Source organism: Macaca fascicularis, chromosome 17, assembly GCF_037993035.2.
Source record: "Macaca fascicularis isolate 582-1 chromosome 17, T2T-MFA8v1.1".
In the NCBI taxonomy this organism is placed as follows: domain Eukaryota; kingdom Metazoa; phylum Chordata; class Mammalia; order Primates; family Cercopithecidae; genus Macaca; species Macaca fascicularis.
Window position 1 is genome coordinate 10,408,618 of NC_088391.1, and position 21,238 is coordinate 10,429,855.

General features: G+C 39.1%; 1 protein-coding gene across 11 annotated transcripts in view; it reads left to right on the forward strand.

The window, feature by feature from the left end:
* USPL1 (ubiquitin specific peptidase like 1) overlaps positions 1-21,238 on the forward strand; it is a 39,442-nt gene that overhangs the window by 3,807 nt on the left and 14,397 nt on the right. For 9 of the 11 annotated variants that reach the window (XM_005585584.5, XM_005585583.5, XM_074021807.1 and 6 more), the window contains 4 exons: positions 22-150; positions 7,036-7,675; positions 13,812-13,925; positions 18,573-18,702. In XM_005585584.5, coding sequence (XP_005585641.3) covers positions 22-150; positions 7,036-7,675; positions 13,812-13,925; positions 18,573-18,702 — 1,013 coding nt within the window. Of the gene's footprint in view, positions 1-21; positions 151-7,035; positions 7,676-13,811; positions 13,926-14,436; positions 14,593-18,047; positions 18,132-18,572; positions 18,703-21,238 lie in introns of those variants that run through there. The other 2 variants (XM_045376947.3, XM_045376948.3) reach the window with 2 other exon arrangements.

Consider the following 21,238-nt stretch of genomic DNA (forward strand, 5'->3'; position numbering starts at 1 on the left):
TTTGCTTTATTTCTCTTTTAGAATTATGATTCAGCTAAAGTTCCATCAGATGAGTATTGCCCTGCTTGTAGAGAGAAGGGAAAGTTAAAAGCCTTAAAGACTTACCGAATTAGTTTTCAAGAATCTATCTTTTTGTGTGAGGATCTGCAGGTAAAGTATTAATCTTATATGGTATATATAAGATTTTTCTTTTTTCTTTTGCTTTTTTCTTGTTTTAAAAGTTTACTCATTTTTTGTTTTTTAGGCTGGATTTTTAATATGTAACTCAGTTTCTAAGTCTGTCTGGTATACAATGTTATTTTTCCACCTACCTTTCCCTTTGCATAAAGATCTTTGTTTTTATTGCCATTTGACTTGAGAGAGGAGAAAATACATTTCAAGTTCTTTTTTTCAACCTTTTGGAGGTCCTTGTTAGCTATTAGCGTATAGTAGTTACTCTCTCATCTCTTTGGTTTATCTTTGCAACTGATGGGAAAAGTTGCGAATCTCTAATGTACCTGGAAGATTGTTTTGGAAATTGGTTAGTCTAAAACCAGTATATATACTGTGAACCAGATAGAGCATAGAATCTTGTAAAGTCTAAAAGACCCTTTTAGAAGCTCTAAATAGCTTTTAAAATTATAGTAATTTGTACCCACTGGTACGGCTTTTATATAGCAGCTCATTAAATTCTATAATACTCCACATTTTATTGTATTTGACAGTTTATGAGACTGTCTCATACACATTTAATTCTCAGAACTTTGCAGGATTTGTATTGCTATTTCATGAATAAGAAAATAGATGGATTTCAGAGGGTTTAGGAACATAAGATCCTGATACAGTGGCAGAGCTGTGGTTGGAATACAGACTTCTAATTTTGGATCTGTTTATTCCAGCAAAAAATTAACAGTTCATCAGAATTACCTAGAGTGCTTTTAATAAATTTCTGAGTATCAACCCCAGATGCTGATTCAGTAGAGTTGGCCCAGAATTCTGTGGTTTTGTAACATTTGAGGATGAGTCTGATCATCAGCCAGCCAGGTTTGGAAAATACTAGACTTAATCACGTGGTTGTTAATAGATACTTATGCTGGGTATAATTTGAAGTAAAGTAATCCCAGGCATGTCTACAAATATAAATTTCTTTATGCATATATTCAATGGTTTTTTTATGAGTGTCACTGGCATTGTTCCAGATACAATGTTAGGATACAATAATAAAACAAAAATTTCTTGCCCTTAAGGAGGTTATGTCGTAGAGTGGGAAAGACAATAAACAAGTATGTGTTTCTGTGTCATGTGATAAAAAGTGCTGTGGAGGAAAATAAGGCAGTAGGGACTGGAATGCCAAAGTAGGGGGAGTTTGCAATTTTAATTAGGTTGGTGAGGGTAATGCGTCAATGAGAAAGTGAAATTTGAGCAAAAGCCTGAAAGAGGTGTAGAGCAGTGAGCTTGCTAGGCAGGGGAAGCAAGTTCCAGGGAGGCCTTGAGAGAATGGAGACTGCCTGTGATATTTGTGCTACTGCAATGAAACCAGCAGGGCGATAGAAGGTGGATCAGAAAAATAATGGGGGAGCTGGACCAAGTAGGGTTTTATAGGCCATTGTAAGCTTTCTGGCTTTTACTATGGGTGGAACCAGGAACCATAGCAGAGATGTTGGCAGAGGAGTGACATAAGTTGACTTCAGTGTTAAAAGCATTACTGTGGCTGCACTGTTGAAAATGTATGTAATGGGCAAGACCTAAAGCAGGGAGATTATAGTATAATATGAATTATATTTGGTCCTTGCCTCTGGTTTCTGTCACAGAGCTAAAACTCTTAGAATTTCCTGAGTGACAAGAGTGTCCTGTTATTCATAATGAGCCTGTTTGCTAACACTGGGGTTCATACTAATGTGGTGACTTAGGATGGAGCCGTGGGTAGCCTCAGATGGGGCAAGTAGCTGGAAAGCCCACATGATTAGAGAATTAATGAGTGAGAACTTTTAGCCCTACCCACAGGCCTCCAGGAAAGGAGTGGAGGGGCTGGAGATTAAGCTGTATGAAAATATCAAGATTTGGATTTAACGCGTGTCTGGGTTGCTGGAGGGGCTGGTGCCATGTGGAGGTGGTATGCCCAGAGGAAGTGGAAGCTTCATACCTCTTCTGCCCCACACCTTGCCCTACTCATTTCTTCATCTATATCCTTTAGAATACCCTTTAGGATAAACCAATAAACATAAGTGTTCGTTTGAGTTCTGTGAGCCGTCCTTGCAAACTACTTATGCCCAAGAAGCGGGAGTGGGAACCTTTGTAGCCAGTCAGTCAGATATACTGGTGTTCTGGATGTGGGATTGGCATCTGAAGTGGAGGGAGTCGTGGAACGGAGCCCTCAACCTGTAGGGTCTGACGTGGTCTCTAGGTAGATAACATCAAAATGGAGTTGGATTATAGGATACCCATTTGGTGTCCTCTGGAGAATTGCTTGGTGTGGGGAAAAAGCCCCCACACCTCTGGTCACAAAAGTGTGCTGGGAGGATAGAATATATGAAAATTGTCAGAATCCAAATGGAGTAATTTGTGTTCAAAAAAAAAAAAAAAATCCTGCCTGCTCAGGCAAGTGGCTGACAACTGTAATCCCAACACTTTGGGAGACTGAGGCAGGCAGGAGGATTGCTTGATCCTAGGAAATGGAGACCAGCCTATGCAACATAGTGTGGCCTTGTCTCTAAGAAAAAATTTTAAATTAGCTGGGCATGGTGGTGTGCGTCTGTAGTCCCAGCTACTTGGGAGGGGGACTACAGGTGCACAGCACCATACCCAGGAGGTCCAGGCTGCAGTGAGCTATGATTGTGCCACTGCATTCCAGCCAGGATGACAGGGTGTGAGACCCTGTCTCTATTTAAAAAAAAAAAAAAAAAAAAAGACAAATAGAGCCAGGAAAGGCTATGAAGAGAGAGCTTTCATGCATAAATACCAAAATATCCCAAAAGACTGCAAAAACCACAGCCTTGCACAAAGACCGTCATCACTTACACAGAAGATACTTCTGCAAGAACATCTGCCCAACAACTGCCTGGTCCAGCCGTGGGCTGGTGTCATCCTTGTTACTGATCCTTGTAGCCAAGGGTAATTATCTCAAAACAAGTATGTGATCCTTCTCATTTTCCTTTAAAAACCTTTTGTCTTCCCTTACCTCCCTGAACACAGTTTACTATGGCATGTGTATTCCCATTGGAATACTTTATTCCTGAATAAATGTCACTTTCTTTTTAAAAGCTTCTCTCTCTTTCTTTTTATTTAGATTGATAAGTAGAAAGGAAAAAAAGCTTTTTTCCTTTTGGACTAGTCAAAGGCAGTTGCAGTATTCTGGGGTAGAGGGTGGTGGCAGAGGTGTTGAGGCATGGTTGGAGTTTATTTATACTTTGAAGGTAAAGCCAACAGGATTTGCTGAAAGATTGGAATATGGGGTTGGAAAGAGGAATGAAGGATGGTTCCAAGATTTTTGGCTTGAAAAATTAGAAGAATGGAATCGCTAATTACTGAACTGGGAAGACTTGGAAGAGCAAGGTTTTGGGGAGAAGATCAGGACCATAAGAATAGACAAGTCCTAGTCCTCGGGAGATAGGTTTTGGCTATTAAAGTTAGATGCACTACATGGATTTTTAGTTTTGCTTGTTTTTTGTTTTGTTTTGTTTGAGAGACGGAGTCTTGCTCTGTCACCAGGCTGGAGTGCAGTGGCACGATCTCGACTCACTGCAACCTCCGACTCCATGGTTCAAGGGATTCTTTTGCCTCAGCCTCCTGAGTAGCTGAGATTACAGGCATGCGCGACCATGCCCAGCTAATTTTTGTATTTTTAGTAGAGATGGGGTTTCACTATGGCCAGGATGATCTTGATCTCCTGTCCTCAGGTGATCCACCCGCCTTGGCCTCCCAAAATGCTGGGGTTACAGGCGTGAGCCACCACGCCTGGCCCGGACTTTTGGTTTTTGAAGCATTCTTTTTTAAGTGACAAGGCAAAAAACATATAATCAAGAATTTTAAGTATATACTTTGGAAATGTTAAAAGGAACGTGAGTAATTTATTATTGTTTTTTAAATTTCTAGTCAGCAATAAGAGCCCAATGTACTTTATGAAGTAGATTGGTTTACACCAGGGGTGAGGAAACATTTTGTATGATGCACAAGCAAGGAATGATTTTTATATTTTTAAAATGGTTAGGAAAATATCAAAAGAAAAAATGCCAGAAAAAATCAAAAGAAAGGCCAGGTGCGGTGGCTCACACCTGTAATCCCAGCACTTTGGGAGGCTGAGGCGGGTAGATTCTTTTGAGGTCGGGAGTTTGAGACCAGCCTGGCCAACATGGTGAAACCCGTCTCTACTAAAAATACAAAATAGCCGGGTGTGGTGGCATGTGCCTGTGATCCCTGCTACTTGGGAGGCTGAGGCAGGAGAATCGCTTGAAGCCGGGGCAGAGGTTGCAGTGAGCCAAGGTTTGAGCCACTGCACTCCAGCCTGGGTGACAGAGGAGACTCTGTCTCAAACAACAACAACAACAAAACAAAAAAAAAACCAAGAAGAATACCCTTTCATAATCAGTGAAAATTAAATGAAATTCAAATTTCAGTGTTCATAAATAAAGTTTTACCGGAACATAGCCATGCTCAATCATTTATGTATTGTTCATGGCTTCTTTTGCATACAACAACAGAGTTGGGTCGCTGTCACAGACTATGTGGCTCATAAAATCTAAATATTTATCATCTAGCCTTTTATCAGTAAACTTTGCTGATCCCTGTGTAAGTCCTCTGAATCAAATTATTTCAAAAGAGTTCTGTTATAAAATTTGGAGTTTACTGTGCTATAAATTGCAAAGAACCATTTGGAAAACCTCTTTTAATCAGGTATTTACATTAAAATGTTCCTTGATTTGTACACTGATATTCAAAACTGGTCCAAAATTATACCAAATTGAAACTCTCAAGTGTTTTTAAACAGTAGGAAGTTTTAACTTTTTTTTTTTTTTCGTGGAGTAGTCTATCATTCAGCGTTTACTTTGGAACATTTAATTAGTCTTTTTAAAAAACCCATGAAATTTATAATAAAGTTTTTAAATCATTAAGGTTAAGTAATCAAAGAAAAGATTTTTTTGTTTTCTCCATTTGTAAAATGAATACATTATTATTATAATTTGTCTTTGGCCATACCTTGTTGATAATTACTTATATAAGTATAAGAAGACATGATATGTTTTCCTTTTTCCTATTTCACAAGAATGAGTACAGGAGTTTACTTAAGCTGCTCCAAAACTCAGTGAAAGAGACAGGATTAGGTTTTTTTCAGCATTGGATTTTAAATGATACTAGATGGTTGTGCTGGGCTAAAATACTAATGCTTTGTGTATATTTTTATGACTTTATTGAAGACAGCTTAAAAGCTTTATTCTACTTATAAAAATGATACATGTTCACTGTAAATAGAAACAAGTCAGGTATAAAGAAATACAAATCTTTAGAACATGTGGAAAGAGGCAACACAATTCTATAAAAAGAAAAAATAAAGATAAAAATCTGAAATTGTTAATTTATAAGGGAAAAATCGGGGCAAGGACAAATTATATTCCAGATTGGCCTATGGTGGGAGCACAGATTATATAAAGAAAAGTCAGTGAAGACACTTGCAAAGAGTGTGGGTGGAACTCACTAAGTTTTGCAGTTCTGGGGCCTCTTATGGTTTATTACTGTTTTTTTCTTTCTTTTTTTTTTTTTTTTTTTTGGATATACATTCCTTTGGAACCAAAGGTTTATTACTGTTTTGAATAAAGTAGACGTGTAAGTAGGATGCATATACCATGATCTTGACTGCTTGAGATTCACAAAGGGTTTTCATCTCAGGAATTTTTTTTCTGTTAAAAAAATTTGTTTTGATTTTTAAATTGTAAAAAAATTTATCATCTTAACCATTTTTAAGTATAGAGTTCAGGAGTATTAGGTATATCACTTGTGCAGCAGATCTCGAACTTTTTTTCATCTTGCAAAACTGAAACTCTGTACCCATTAAATACTTCCCGTTTTCCTCTCCCCCAGCTTCTGGCAACCATTCTAGTTTCTGTTTCTTTTTTTTCTTTTGAGACGGAGTCTCGAATCTTGCTGTGTTGCCCAGGCTGGAGTGCAGTGGCGTGATCTCCACTCACTCACTGCAACGTCTGCCTGCGGGTTCAAGCAGTTCTCCCTCAGCCTCCTGAGTAGCTGGGACTACAGGGGCACGCCACCTTGCCTGGCTAATTTTTTTTTTTTTGTATTTTTAGTAGAGACAGGGTTTCACCATGTTGGCCAGCTGGTCTTGAACTCCTGACCTCAGGTGTTCTTGCCTCAGCCTCCCAAAGTGCTGGGATTACAGGCATGAGCCACCACACCCAGCCTACTTCCATTTTATTTTTAAGAAATAAAAGTTTCCAGGCCGGGCGCGGTGGCTCAAGCCTGTAATCCCAGCACTTTGGGAGGCTGAGACGGGTGGATCACGAGGTCAGGAGATCGAGACCATCCTGGCTAACACGGTGAAACCCCGTCTCTACTAAAAAATACAAAAAACTAGCCGGGCGAGGTGGCGGGTGCCTGTAGTCCCAGCTACTTGGGAGGCTGAGGCAGGAGAATGGCGTGAACCCGGGAGGCGGAGCTTGCAGTGAGTCGAGATCTGGCCACTGCACTTCAGCCTGGGCGACAGAGTGAGACTCCATCTCAAAAAAAAAAAAAAAGAAAAAAGAAAATTTTAAATTCACTTAACATTAGATTTTTATTAAAGCAAAAATATGTTTTCCTTATTAGCTTACTCTTGTGTAACTCAGATTAAACCCTTGATTGTTCAAATTAACCTGAAAAAAATTATTCTTTTGGAGGCCAAAATTTTGATTAAGTAGTTTGTCTCTAAGTTTTTCAAATTTATGTGTATAAATATAACCTGTCATCAAATTAATGCTAAAATTCTATACATGTTTTTCATGATATGAAAACTATAAAACATGAAGTTATTTGAATTTTTATAGTTTTTATCATTTTATTTTTATTTTCCAGTGCATCTATCCTTTGGGCTCTAAATCACTTAATAACCTAATTTCTCCTGATTCGGAAGAATGTCACACTCCACATAAGCCTCAGAAAAGGAAGAGCTTGGAAAGCAGCTATAAAGATTCATTTCTTTTAGCAAATTCCAAAAAGACTAGAAATCATATTGTTACTCATGGTGAACAAGTTTTGAACAGCAAACATAATGGAGAAGTATATGATGAAAGCTCATCAAACTTACCTGATAGTAGTAGTCAACAGAATCCAGTTAGGACAGCTGATTCCTTGGAGCGGAATGAGATTTTGGAAGCTGATACTGTTGACATGGCTACTACAAAAGATCCTGCTACAGTTGATGTCTCTGGAACTGGCGGACCTTCCCCTCAAAATGAAGGATGTACATCTAAACCAGAAATGCCATTGGAGAGCAAATATACATCATTTCCCCAGACTTTATGTGTCCAGTGGAAAAATGCTTATGCTCTCTGTTGGTTAGACTGTATCCTGTCAGCTTTGGTGCACTCCGAAGAATTAAAGAACACCGTGACTGGACTGTGCTCAAAGGAGGACTCTATATTCTGGCGGTTGTTTACAAAATATAATCAAGCAAATACACTTCTGTATACCAATCAATTGAGTGGCGTTAAAGGTTGGTACTAGTATTTTTATTTATTTATTTATTTATTTATTTATTTGGAGGCAGGGTCTTACTCTGGCACCCAGGCTGGAGTGCAGTGGCATGATCACGTCTCCTTGCAGCCTTGACTTCCCCTGCTCAAATGAGCCTCCCACCTCAGCCTCCCAAGTAGCTGGAACTACGTTCGTGCACCACCATACCCAGCTAAGACAGTGAGATGGGGGCCTCACTATCTTGCCCAGGCTGGACTCGATTTCCTGGGCTCAAGCACCCTTCCTGCCTTGGCCTCCCAAAGTACTCCCTGTAGGCATGAGCCACCATTCCAGCCTATTTGCCTTTAATTCTTGAAAACGTTAATGTTGAGTTTTGTCTCCCAGCATGTGGGAAAGATGTCATCCTTTGCTTCTGTTTTCTGGAGGCCTGGGAGCAAGGAGCCCGGGAACAGTATCACGAAGCTTGAGATAACCAGTGACATTATCCTGACAGCCCCAAAGTCAGTCTTTTTTTTTTTTAAGTTCTGGGGTACATGTGCAGAACATGCAGTTTTGTCACATAGGTATCCATGTGCCATGGCGGTTTGTTGCACCCATCAACCCGTCACCTACATTAGGTGTTTCTCCTAATGCCATCCCTCCCCAACCCCTCCACTCCCCAGCAGGCCCCAGTGTGTGATGTTCCCCTCCCTGTGTCCATGTGTTCTCATTGTTCAACTCCCACTTATGAGTAAGAATATGTGGTGTTTGGTTTTCTGTCCTTGTGTTAGTTTGGGTTGGTTCTAAGTCTTTGCTATTTTTTTTTTTTTTTTTTTTTTTTTTGAGATGGAGTCTCACTGTTGCTTAGGCTGGAGCGCAATGGCATAATCTCAGCTCACTGGAACCTCCGCCTCCCAGGTTCAAGCAATTCTCCTGCCTCAACCTCCCGAGTAGCTGGGACTATAGGCGCCTGCCACCAGGCCCGGCTAATTTTTGTATTTTTCATAGAGACAGGGTTTCACCATGTTGGTCAGGCTGGTCTCGAACTCCTGACCTCATGATCTGCCTGCCTTGGCCTCCCAAAGTGCTAAGATTACAGGCGTGAGCCACCACGCCCGGCCTAGGCAGTCTTTTTCAAAACTGTGAGGCTGTGCTTGTATCTTACTTAGCCTGTCAGGATAATAGTGGTTAGTTTTAAGTGTACTGAAAAGCAGAATGAAGAAGTGAATAAAAATCATCCATAATCACACAACCTCCTAAGATCTCTTGTCACCCTAAGGGATATGTTTTTCATTTTATTCTCTGTAAAATAGGATACTTATGAACCCACCTCCCAACGTATGAAGAATTAAGACATTCCCAATAATTTAATTTACCTCTGTGTTCCTCTCATCCCATTCTCTACCTCCCCCAATAAGTAATCATTATCTGAGTGTGTTTTATCATTCCATCTTTTCTCAGTTTTCCTTACATGTATATATCTAAACAGTATACAGTAGTCTCCCCTTATCACAGTTATACTTTTCTTGGTTTCATTTAACCCAAGGTCTGAAAGTAGATGAGTATAGTACAGTAATATATTTTGAGAGAGAGAGAGAGACACCACATTCATGTAACTTTCATTACAGTGTATTGTTATAATTGTTCTATTTTATTATTAGTTGTTGTTAATCTTACTACGCCTAATTATAAAACTTGATCATAGGTATGTAGTTAAAGGAAAAAGCATTATGTGTAAAGGGTTTAGTTACTATCCAAGGTTTTAGGCATCCAGTGGGGTCTTGGAAGATATCCTTCTCAGATAATGGGGGACGGATAGTACTGAACCCTGTATATATAGTGTTTTTCCCTATACCTACATAATTACGATCAAGTTTAATTAAGAATAAATTAAATGTGGGCCAGGTGCAGTGGCTCACACCTGTAATCCCAGCACTTTAGGAAGCTGAAGCGGGCAGATCTCCTGAGGTCGAGAGTTCAAGACCAGCCTGGCCAACATGGTGAAACCCCATCTCTACTAAAAAATATAAAAATTGACTGGGCGTGGTGGCACACGCCCATAGTCCCAGCTACTCTGGGAGGCTGAGGCAGGAGAATTGCTTGAACCCGGGAGGCAGAGGTTGAACAATCACTTGAACCTGGGATCACACCACTGCATTCTAGCCTGCCTGGGTGATAGAGTGAGACTCTATCTCAAAAAAAAAAAAAGGTAAAGTAAGTGTGGCTCAACATGTTGCTGCCAATTGGAACACTTGTTTCTTATTGTGTCTTCCACCCACAAATTGAATGCTTTTTCCATCTTAACACTACTTATCAGGCACTGTGGCCATAAGTTTAGCAGTTGAGATGCAACAGCAAAATTAGCACCAATTTCTTTTTCCTTCTTCACAGTTTCAAGGATAAGAGATTTGTTCTTAGCTCTCAGCAACCTCAGCATATGATTTTTTTCTTTAAGTTGAGAACTTTGACTTTTTCACTTAAAGAAGCATTTTACAGCTTCTCTTTGGCGTATCTGAATTGCCAGCATCACTATGCTTGTGCTTTGGGGCCTTTTTTAAGTCAAATAAGGGTTCCTTGAACACGAGCACTGCAACACCATGGCAATAGATCGCGTCACCAAGATGGCTACTAAGTGAACCACAGGCAGGGAGTGTAGACAGCTTGGATACACTGGACGAAGGGAAGATTCACGTTGCCAATGGAAGACAGCAGGACAGCAAGAGAGTTCATGATGCTACTCAGAATGGCATGAAATGTAAAGCTTTTAAATTGTTTCTGGAATTTTCCATTTAATATTTTCAGACCATGGTTGACTTCGGGTAACTGAAATCATAGGAAGCAAAACCACGGATGAAGAGGGGCCACTTTGTATTGCCTAATTTAGTTTGTTGTGAACTTTAAACAAGGGGGTTGTACAGTAAGTCTTCTGGGACCTTTTTTTCTTGTAAAAATTTATGGGGCTGCTTGTAGTTGTGGCTCATTGATTTTTCATTGCTATATAATACTTCTATTTTGTAAATATAACAGTATATTCGTCTCCCTGTCAGTGGACAGTTGGTTTTTTTTTTTTTTTTTTTTTGCCATTGTAAATGCTGCTGCTGTGACCATTTGGGGGCAAGTCTCCTGAGGCACAGTATGAGAGTTTCCCTTCTGTATACCAGAGGAATGGAAAATTACAGACTCTCATGTCTAAATTTACAAGATAATGACAGTAGTTTTCCAAAGTGGTTGTACCAATCAGTTCTCCCATTAGCAGTGTATGTAAGAGCTCTTCCTGATCCATATATTCTCCTTGGTTTATTTTCACACTTGAGATTTTTGCTCTTTGATATAAAATGGTCTGTGACCTTGATTTGCCATTTCCACATTTTGAAAAGGTTGTTGGCTCTATGTGTATATATTGCTCATATTTGTTCCCTCTTCTGTGAAATGCCTTTTGTATCTTATCCCTATTTGTTCTATTGATTGTCACGTTTTAATTGATTTGTCTGAGTTTGTTCTTGTATCTTTGTTGCTAGAGTTACGTCAGATGTTTTGCTGAATCTGCTCCCAACTTGCAGCTGGTGTTTTTACTTTTTCAAAGCTATCTTGATTTATAGGGAAGTCTTTACCTTTCCATTTGGAGCTAGTAATGTTTGTGGCCTTTTAAAGAAATTATTGCTATTCCCAAGGTCAGAAAATCATTCACCTAGATTTTCATTGAAAAGTTATAGTTTTGCTTTTGACATTGAAATTCCTCTTTCAGTTGGAATTCATATTGATGTGTGGTATGAGGTAAGGATCCTTTTTTTTTCCATTTGCATAGCCAGTTTTTGTAGCTCTACTTTATTTTCTCACTTGGTCTGCCATGCCACCTCTAGCATGTATCAACATTTCATGTATGTGTGCAGCTGTTCCTTAACTCTCAATTTCATCCTCTTGGTTACTTTGTCTAACCCAGCACTCATACTTTTTAAATTATTATGGCTACCTTGTAGGGCAAGAATCCTTACTTTTATTCAGCTTCTTTTGAAGTGTCTTGATACATATTTTTTCTGATCTTACTTGGCCATATATATTTTGGGGACAGATGTGACATCATACCAAGCTTTCTTTGCTTGACATTGTGGGTATTTTCTTATTCATTAATGTGCTAAAAATTTTGAGTTGGTCTTACAGTCTTTTATATGGATCTTACACATTGTTTCCCTGTTGTTAACCATTCAGGCTGTTACTAGTTTTTGCTGTTATGAATTAACACCAGGACAAATATCCATATATCTTTTGAATTCATTACTTGACTAGTATCCTAGGAGAGATATTAAAATATGAATATTAAAGGTCTTGCTGAATACAGTTTTCCAGAATGGTTGTACCGATATATAATTCCATTTTCATTATGTAGAAAAAAATACCTCAGTGCTTTCTAACCACCTTTGGTTAGAACATTCAAGAGGTTATGGTTTTGTTAGGTAAGAAATACTTTGTTTCAATGTAGGTTTTCTTTAAACCTTTTTGTATGTGTCAGTCATTTACAGTTTTTTGCAGTTTTTAAAATTCAATTTCTCACAAGCATTTTTGCCTTGACTTTTCTTCTATTTCTGCTTTCTCTAATTACAGGAACCCCAGTGTTAAGTAGGTGACAGTTCCGTTGTTTGTTGCAGAAGAGCAACAGTTCAATATTAGAATTAACTTTCGTTTCATGTTTTTATCTGTTACTAATTTTTTACAGAATAATTTTAGTTTTTATAATCTGGTTGTTAATTATGTGTTTGAGCTGCATTACTTTGCAGTGTAAGTGTTTTTTGGTGTGGTCAAATAACAAAAATTCTGGTTAATGCTTATTTCATATTACAAGCGAATCCAGATATTTTCATTAGGGAAACGTATAAGCAGAGTGCGATCAGGCTGTATGAATTATTTATAAGAGATGTGAGTGAAAAGATCTGTTTGTAGCTTAAGAGTAAGTAGAGTCAGATGCATGCACAGTCTTTTATTCAAAATAATTTTCTTACTAATCTTGGATAGTTTCTTGTCACAGTGATTCCATTTTGAAGATAATAAATATTACCATAAAGAAGTGATCCAAAACATAGATATGTGCCCAAAGGTATTTATCACAATAGTATTTATAATAGTGAAAAAAGAAACAACTAAAATGTTTGGCAATAGGAGAATGATTACTAAAGCAGTGTTTCGGCTGAGTATAGTGGCATGCGCCTGTAAGCCCAGCTACTCCGGAGGTTGAGGCTGCAAGATTGCTTGAGCCCAGGAGTTCATGACCAGCCCAGGCAACATAGCAAGACCCTGTCTACAAACACAAACACACACACAAACAAGTGCTATGTTTCAGTCACTGTATAATAACTAGCCAGTTTTTTGTTGTTTTTGTTCTGTTTTTGTTTTTGTTTTTGTTTTGAGAGAGTGTCTCACTTGCCCAGGCTGGAGGGCAGTAGTGAGATCATGGCTCACTGCACCCTGTAGAACCCTAACCCTCCTGGGCTGAAGCGATCCTCCTACCTCAGCCTCCTGAGTAGCTGGGACTACAGGTGTGTACCACCATACCCAGCTTTCTTTTTAAGAGATAGGGGTGTCACTCTGTTGCCCAGGTTGGTCAGAGGTTTTAATGAAGCAAATTTGTGTAGACAAAGCAGGATGTGGAACCAAATAAACACTATGTTGCCACTGAAGACCCCTTCAGACTCCTCAAAAATGACATAGAAGGGAAATATACGAGGTATTAGTTTGGGAAATAATTGTAACTTTATTAAGACTCCTTATAAATTTATCTGTTCCTATGACCTGGCTAAGTTCAATAAAAGTTACACAGAGTGGAATAAATGAATAAATCATTTGTAGTATAAGTAATTGCACATAAGGAGGTAACTTCTTTAGCTGTTTTAGATATAGACATAGCATCTGAAAGGTTATTTTGCTATACCTGTGATTATATGGGTGAGAAAGGCTTTCCCCGAGATTTTACCCATTAGGTAAGTACTAATGATATTGTGCTGATAACATACATTAAGGGAATATATGGTATACCACAGAGAAAGAATTAAGGAAATTTGGTGTTTTGCTTTTTGTCTCTGTTTGCAGAACTTACTGACTCAGCTTTCATTCTTGGGAATGTCTCAGTTTTCTGTGGCAAGATACACATCGATGAGGAATTGATAATGTTCTTTGTATTTTCTTAGATGGAGATTGTAAAAAACTTACCTCAGAAATATTTGCAGAGATAGAGACCTGTCTGAATGAAGTTAGAGATGAAATTTTTATTAGCCTTCAACCCCAGCTTAGATGCACATTAGGTAAGTAATTGGTATAACTTGCTCGTATTATACTCATCTACCATTTAGAAATACGTACATCATAAGGAAGTATAACACTGTTTGATTACCTTGGATGATCATCTTCTTGGGAGAGAGAATCTGAGTGGTCTGACTTAGGAATCTACCACTGGGTAGGTTATTGTAGGGCAGAGCCGTTCTATATAAATATGCAGGCTGGTGTTCCCCCTCTTGAGAGTGGGTGCTGTTCTCAGAACCAGGAGAATTTTAGGGGCATATCATTAGTTGCTTCTCTAGTACGTTTCCTAGCAGACAGATCTAGCATTTTTAACCTCAATTGTGCATTAAAAAGCACCGAGGGAATTTAAAAGTAAATGCCAATGCTAGGGGCATTTGAATTAGAATCTCAGGGATGGGGCTCAGGAAATCAGTAATTTTTAGAAACCCCACATGATTGTTAAATGTACACAGGGTTTAGAATCTCATCTAAACCAACCATAGTAATTCTGTTTCCCTACCGTGATTGCTTTAGGAATGGACATGTGGTACAGTTTTGGCCAGTGGATATTAAGAGAAATATGCTGATGGCATTTTGAGAAAGCTTCCTCGCCTTTAGAAAGGGCACAAGGATGGGACCTCTTTGTTCTCTGTGACTTGGTTTTTGGCCTGTGGGAGTGGTGTGCAGCAAGTGAGTTAGAGTCTGACCAAACCTTTCTAAATGTCTTTAGTATTACAGAAAGGAGCTGTGGGGTTTTTTGTTTGTTTTTGTTTTGAAAGGGCTTTTTGTTTTATTTTCCTTTTATCCTTGTATTAACTCTTCTAGTAATGTTAGAGTAGCAGAGTACGATACTCCCTCTTAGTAATTACCCATATTATGTAAAGTATCAGTGCCTTCTAGTTTTTCTCTCAATGAGTGACATTTAACTTATATTAAAAAATGATTTATATATTTTATAATAAAATCAGTTGTTGCAACTGATTTATCTAGCATGTACAAAAGACACCATGCTTCCAGATCATTATAAAATATGATATTTTATAATATATTGACAATATATTTATAACATATTTATATACTTATACAGCCGGGCACGGTGGCTCACGCCTGTAATCCCAGCACTTTGGGAGGCCGAGGCAGGCGGATCACAAGGTCAAGAGATCGAGACCATCCTGGCCAACATGGTGAAATCCGGTATCTACTAAAAATACAAAAATTAGCTGGGTGTGATGGCATGTGCCTGTAGTCCCAGCTACTCAGGAGGCTGAGGCAGGAGAATCGCTTGAACCTGGGAGACAGGTTTCAGTGAGCCGAGATTGCACCACTGCACTCCAGCCTGGGGACAGAGTGAGACTCTGTCTCCAAAAAAAAAATATATATATGTATATGTGTGTGTGTATGTGTGTATATATATATATATATATATAATATATCTGGAAGCATGGCGTCTTTTGTACATGCTGGACAGCTTTTGACATATTTCTTTGACTCATGCTTCTGTCCCCTAATTTTCACTTTTTTCCTACATTTTATTAAAATTGATATATAATTATTGTATATCTGCTTTGTTTTTATGGACTTATACATATATATTTATTCTGTTTTTATAAAAATCTGATTTTTCATATGCCAGATTTCTGACATTTCCTCCTCTAGGCCTAAAGAACTGTTCTAATTTATGTATCAGATAGACTCTGAGATGAAATGAATATTCTTTTTTCTTTATATCAAAGTGTAATTTACATATAGTGAGACCCTTTTTAAGCGTGTACAGCTCTGTAACCCTCACTATAGTCAAGATATAGGACTCTGTCACTCTAAAACTTTTCACCAGGCTCCTTGTGGTTAACCAGGTTCATCACCCCCAGCCACTGATCTGTTGAGCGAATACTCATTTCGAAGGAGCCTTTTCCATAAGATCCTAGAGTTTAGATGGAGGGGCTTTTGTGGTGCATTTAGCAGGTACCATTTCCCTTCTAGAGTCCCTACTTCAGTTCCCAGTTGAATTAAAGAATGGTTTCTCCCCCAGCCTGAATCACTACCCTTCTTATCCCAGATAATTATTTTTGGAACGAAGTTACATCTTTTGCTCCACCTCCGCCATGGGCCTGGTTTTCTATGTAACAGAAGGAATTTTTAAATTATTATTTTGTGTAATCATAATAATTGGGCAAGCATACAGCTCTTTCAATGCAGGAGGATTCCTCTCTTGTTTTACTGCCCATTCAAGGATAGGTGCTATATTTTAGCTGAAGATCTTACTAATTAAATATAACTTATTTAACCATGTGTTTTGAGCTCTTTTATGATATTTTAATTCACGGAGAACTTTATGTATTTTAGACCTGAAGATTTTATATTGTGATTATGAAATGTAAATTGTTTGCTTTTTCAATTAATATTTACTTACAATAGAATGCGGATTTAAAGGCTGGTAATGAATTACAAAATTGTGCTATATGACATACTATTTATGCATACAGTGTTGCATATTTTCATTTCTGGGAGATTTATTTGTATTTCTACTTACAAAAAAACTTTTTAAAACTTGTTTTATGGCTGGGCCCGGTGGCTCACACCTGTATTCCCAGCACTTTGGGAGGCGGAGGCAGGTGGATCACCTGAGGTCAGGAGTTCAAGATCAGCCTGACTAACATGGTGAAACCCTGTCTCTACTAAAAATACAAAAAATTAGTCAGGCGTGGTGTAGGAGCCTGTAATCCCAGCTACTCGGGGGTGCTGAGGCAGGAGAATTGCTGGAACCCAGGAGGCAGTGGTTGCGGTGAGCTGAGATCGCGCCACCGCACTCCAGCCTGAGCAACAAGTGCGAAACTCTGTCTCAAAATAAATAAATAAATAAATAATACAAACTTTTTTTATGTTTTTGTTCAAAAGTAGCAGTGAGACTGTCCCACAAAGGTGACTAAAATAGCCTTTGTAACTACCGATATTTATAGAATATGCTTAGGGTTAGGGTATAACTTGCTTGTATTATACTCATCTACCATGTAGAAATACGTACATCATAAGGAAGTATAACACTGTTTGATTACCTTGGATGGTCATCTTCTTGGGAGAAAGAATCTGAGCGGTCTGACTTAGGAATCTACCACTGGGTACGTTATTGTAGGGCAGAGGCGTTCCCTAGAAATATGCAGGCTGGTGTCCCACCTCTTGAGAGTGGGTGCAGTTCTCAGAACCAGGAGAATATTTAGGGGGCAAGTTGTTAGTTGCTTCTTTAGTACTTTTCCCAGTAGACACATCTACCATTTTTAACCTCAACTGTGCATTGAAAAGCACCAAGGGAATTTAAAAGTAAATACCAATCATAGGGACATTTGAATTAGAATCTCAGGGATGGGGCTTAGGAAATCAGTAATTTTTAGAAACTCCACATGATTGTTATTACTTAGGTAATAACACCTACTGTCTGCCTTGTGGTCCTGCCAAGGTGACTGTTCCAGGCAACTGTAGTTCCAGGCTAGGGGGAGAACTGGACCATGGAAGTGAGGCTCTGTCCAGGTTAGGGAAGGCATGGAAGGACTCAGTCTCTTGGGCCAAATCAGTAAGGGAGCATCTGAGCTCCTTGAGAATAGGAAGGAGAGAAACCAATTGGAAAAAAGAATGTAAGAGAAGCATGTAGATTCTGCTACTTAGCTTACTTTCCAGTCTCAAAGCTGAAAGCCAACATTCACTGTTCAGTTATTTTCAGTGACAAGATTCAAATCTTCAATCGTAAAGTTGTTAAAGGAAAGGATTAGACTGAAAAGTTAGGAAGAACGGTAGATGAAGAGTCCAAAGAGTTGAGGCTGGTCATTTAACCATTGTGTGGCCACACCCTTTCCACAGGTGGAACAAGATGATCAGAATAGAAATGGCCAATTCTGGTGTGTTTCTACAGTGTTTCACTGGTTACATTTTTTTAACATCTGTGGCAAACCATTTCCATAATTTTTTTTCTTTTTTTAGAGACGGGTGTCGCTCTGTCACTCAGGCTGGTATGCAGCGGCATGATCATAGCTCACTGCAGCCTCAAATTCCTGGGTTCAAATGAGCCTCCTGCCTTAGCCTCCTGAGTAGCTTGGACTACAGGTGTGTGGCACCACTCTCAGCTAATTTATTTCATTTTATTTTTTGTAGAGACGGTGCCTCGCTATATTGGCTACGCTGGTCTCGAACGTCATAGAAACTGGTTTTAGGTTCCTAGAGGCTGGCAGCAATTCTCGGAGGTAATGCAAGCAGTCCTCCTGCCTTGGCCTCCCAGTGTGCTGGGATTACAAGGTGTGAGCCACCACACCTCATCAATTTTTGTTTTAATATACTCTAAGGCTATTATAGTTCCAAGATCTTTTTTTTTTTCCTGAGAAATCTAGAAAGATGGAAGACAGTATGGGTCTTTTGTGTGTTTTTTTGGTCTTAAGACATTTTCATAAATGTCTGCCAAGGAAAAGGAAAGAGATCGAAGTGTTAATTAAATATTTATGATGGACATTTTTAGAGAAATGCTTTATAAACTTCCCCTCTCCCAGCTCTGGGTGACTTATTCTGTCATACTGTATTAACACATATTCATGCTGTAAATATAGTAAGAAAAGACAGTAGTTCACAATTTTGGTTTAATTTTTGCCATTATTGATTATGAGCAGTAATTTTTCCTTTTCTTTTTGAAGGTGATATGGAAAGCCCTGTGTTTGCATTTCCCCTGCTCTTAAAACTAGAACCCCACATTGAGAAGCTCTTCCTATATTCTTTTTCTTGGGACTTCGAATGTTCGCAGTGTGGACACCAATATCAAAACAGGTTAGTTTCTTTTGTTTTTTAAAATGGGTCCTTCTAGTTTCTCCACCACAGGTTAAGAGAACAATTTGAGCACCAGACACTGCAGTTTGATTGCTTCTTTAAACTGGAAGGGTCAGAACCTCATGGTTTGATAGACTGGTAGTAGGAGATTTCTTAAGGAGTTCTTCAGTGGGAAATAGGGACGATGAGAGGAATAGTACACCTCCCTTCTCCAGAGTCCTTGCTGAGTAAGAATACCTCTCAGAATGCCTTGAAACTATAGGCATTTTTGTTTATTCCTCTATTAGAGTTGAGGGGTTTTGCTTGTTTACTTTAGGTTTCTAACATTATAGACACTGGTTTTAGACTCTTGGAGGCTAGCAGCAATTCTCAGAGGTAATGCAAGCTTCCTCATTTCTTCCCATAGTCCTGTGAAAGACCAACCACCTCCAGAAGCCTTACACGTGAACTGTCTCAGCCATACTTTCTACTTTTCCTAATGCCTCTCAGCGGCGTATTAGAAAGGCCATGATTGATACACCTGTTACCTTCAGGCTTTGCATAAGGTGTATATGAAACATAATGAATTTCATGTTTAGGCCCAGGTCCCATCTCCAGGTTATCTCTTTATCTTGGAGACACTTCTGGTCCCATACATTTCAGATAAGAGATATTCAACCTGTACCTACCATGTAAGGAGAGGAATAGGTTTTAGAAGAGGAGTCAGGGAGGCAAGGTATTGAAGATGACCAAACTGGCTCAATTGGTTATGTATTCAAATTATTACAATAGAAATAACTCTTTTCCACTTTTTTTTTTTTTTTTTGAGATGGAGTCTTACTCCCATCGTGCAGGCTGCAGTGCAGCAGTGCAATCTTGGCTCACTGCAGCCTCCACCTCCTGGGTTCAAGCAATTCTCCTTCCTCAGCTTCCTGAGTAGCTGGGATTACAGGTGTGTGCCACCACGCCTGGCTAATTTTTGTATTTTTAGTAGAGACAGGGTTTCACCATGTTGCCCAGGCTGGTCTTAAACTCCTGACCTCAAGTGATCCAGCTGCCTCGGCCTCCCAAATTACTGGGATTACAGGTGTGAGCCACCATGCCCAGCGACACTTAAGTTAGAAAACTTGAAGTCTCTTTAAGTTACTAAAGTAAAATGTGATATAAAAATATTACTTTTGAAGGCTGGGCATGGTGGCTCACGTCTGTAATCCAGCACTTTGAGAGGCCGAGGCAGGTGGATCATGAGGTCAGGAATTTGAGACCAATGTGGCCAACATGGTGAAACCCCGTCTCTACTAAAAATACAAAAATTAGCCGGGCATGGTGGCGGACGCCTGTAGTCCCAGCTACTTGGGAGGCTGAGGCAGGAGAATAACTTGAAACCCAAAGGCGGAGGTTGCAGTGAGCTGAGATCACGCCACTGGACTCCAGCCTGGGCAGCAAGAGCTTCACTCTGTCTCAAAAAAAAAAGAAAAAAAAAATTACTTAGATATTCGTTATCTAAATATGAAATCTTTTTTAGGTATTTAAGGAGTAGTCAAGGAGAGTTCAGTCTGGGAGGATGCTCCAGGGAATGCAGGCAACAAAGTGTTTGTTTGTTTGTTTTTAACTGGTTAGATCTACTAGAACAGGGTAAGGGAGGCCACGGAGTAGACACCATGAGCAAAGCTAACCCTCCTGAGTTGAAAAAAATTATGGACAAGAAGTTACCTTAAAAATAACTGTTGGCCGACGTATCCAAGGAATGTCGCAAGGATTTGGTCCCTTTATGCATCCTGAGATAGATGAATGTGTGGAGATGGCAGCTGGTGGGCAACAGAGTGATACTGGCATGGTGGTGATACAGGGAAGTAGTTTGATCATGTTAGAAGCCATGGAACAAAGATATATCATGGCTGCTCTGCAGAAAAATCCGTGTCCCCTCCAAAGGGCCTGTTTTACTCTGATGTAAAAATTGGGTCAGATACATTTTCATATTAAGCTTTTTGTTAAGTAAGCTTTTGTAATAGTCCCCCAAACCCCCACTAGAACAGGGTAAGTATTAACGTTTTATTCATACCTAGGACATAAATAATTTAGTGTAAGCAAGTGAGTATGAGAACACATCTGTTTCCAGTCTTCTATCATTGATTTATATAAATTACCTGGTTTTCTCCTCACAGTAACTCAGTGAGGAAGATCCTAGTGTCCTCATTTGGCAGTTATGGATATGACAGCTTGAAAGGGGTTAGATTGATTCCCAAGATGACACACTGTAAGTGGCAGAGTCAGGAGACAGACACATTTAGGCTTTTCTGGCCTCTAAGACTTTCTTGCTCACTGTGCTATACTCCTTAATCACTACCTGGGTTTTAAATAATATAAATAAGCTTGCTGATTAAAATCAGCTTAATTGTAGCTCTTCTGGAATCCATATCTTAGTTGTTTGACAGTTTTCGGTTGAGTATGTTCTGTGTGCTAGGAACTCAGGCACTGAAAATAGTGTATCTTTGCCAAATTTACTAATTAGGTAGTGAGATAATACATGAACACATAATAGAGGTCCAGAGAATTC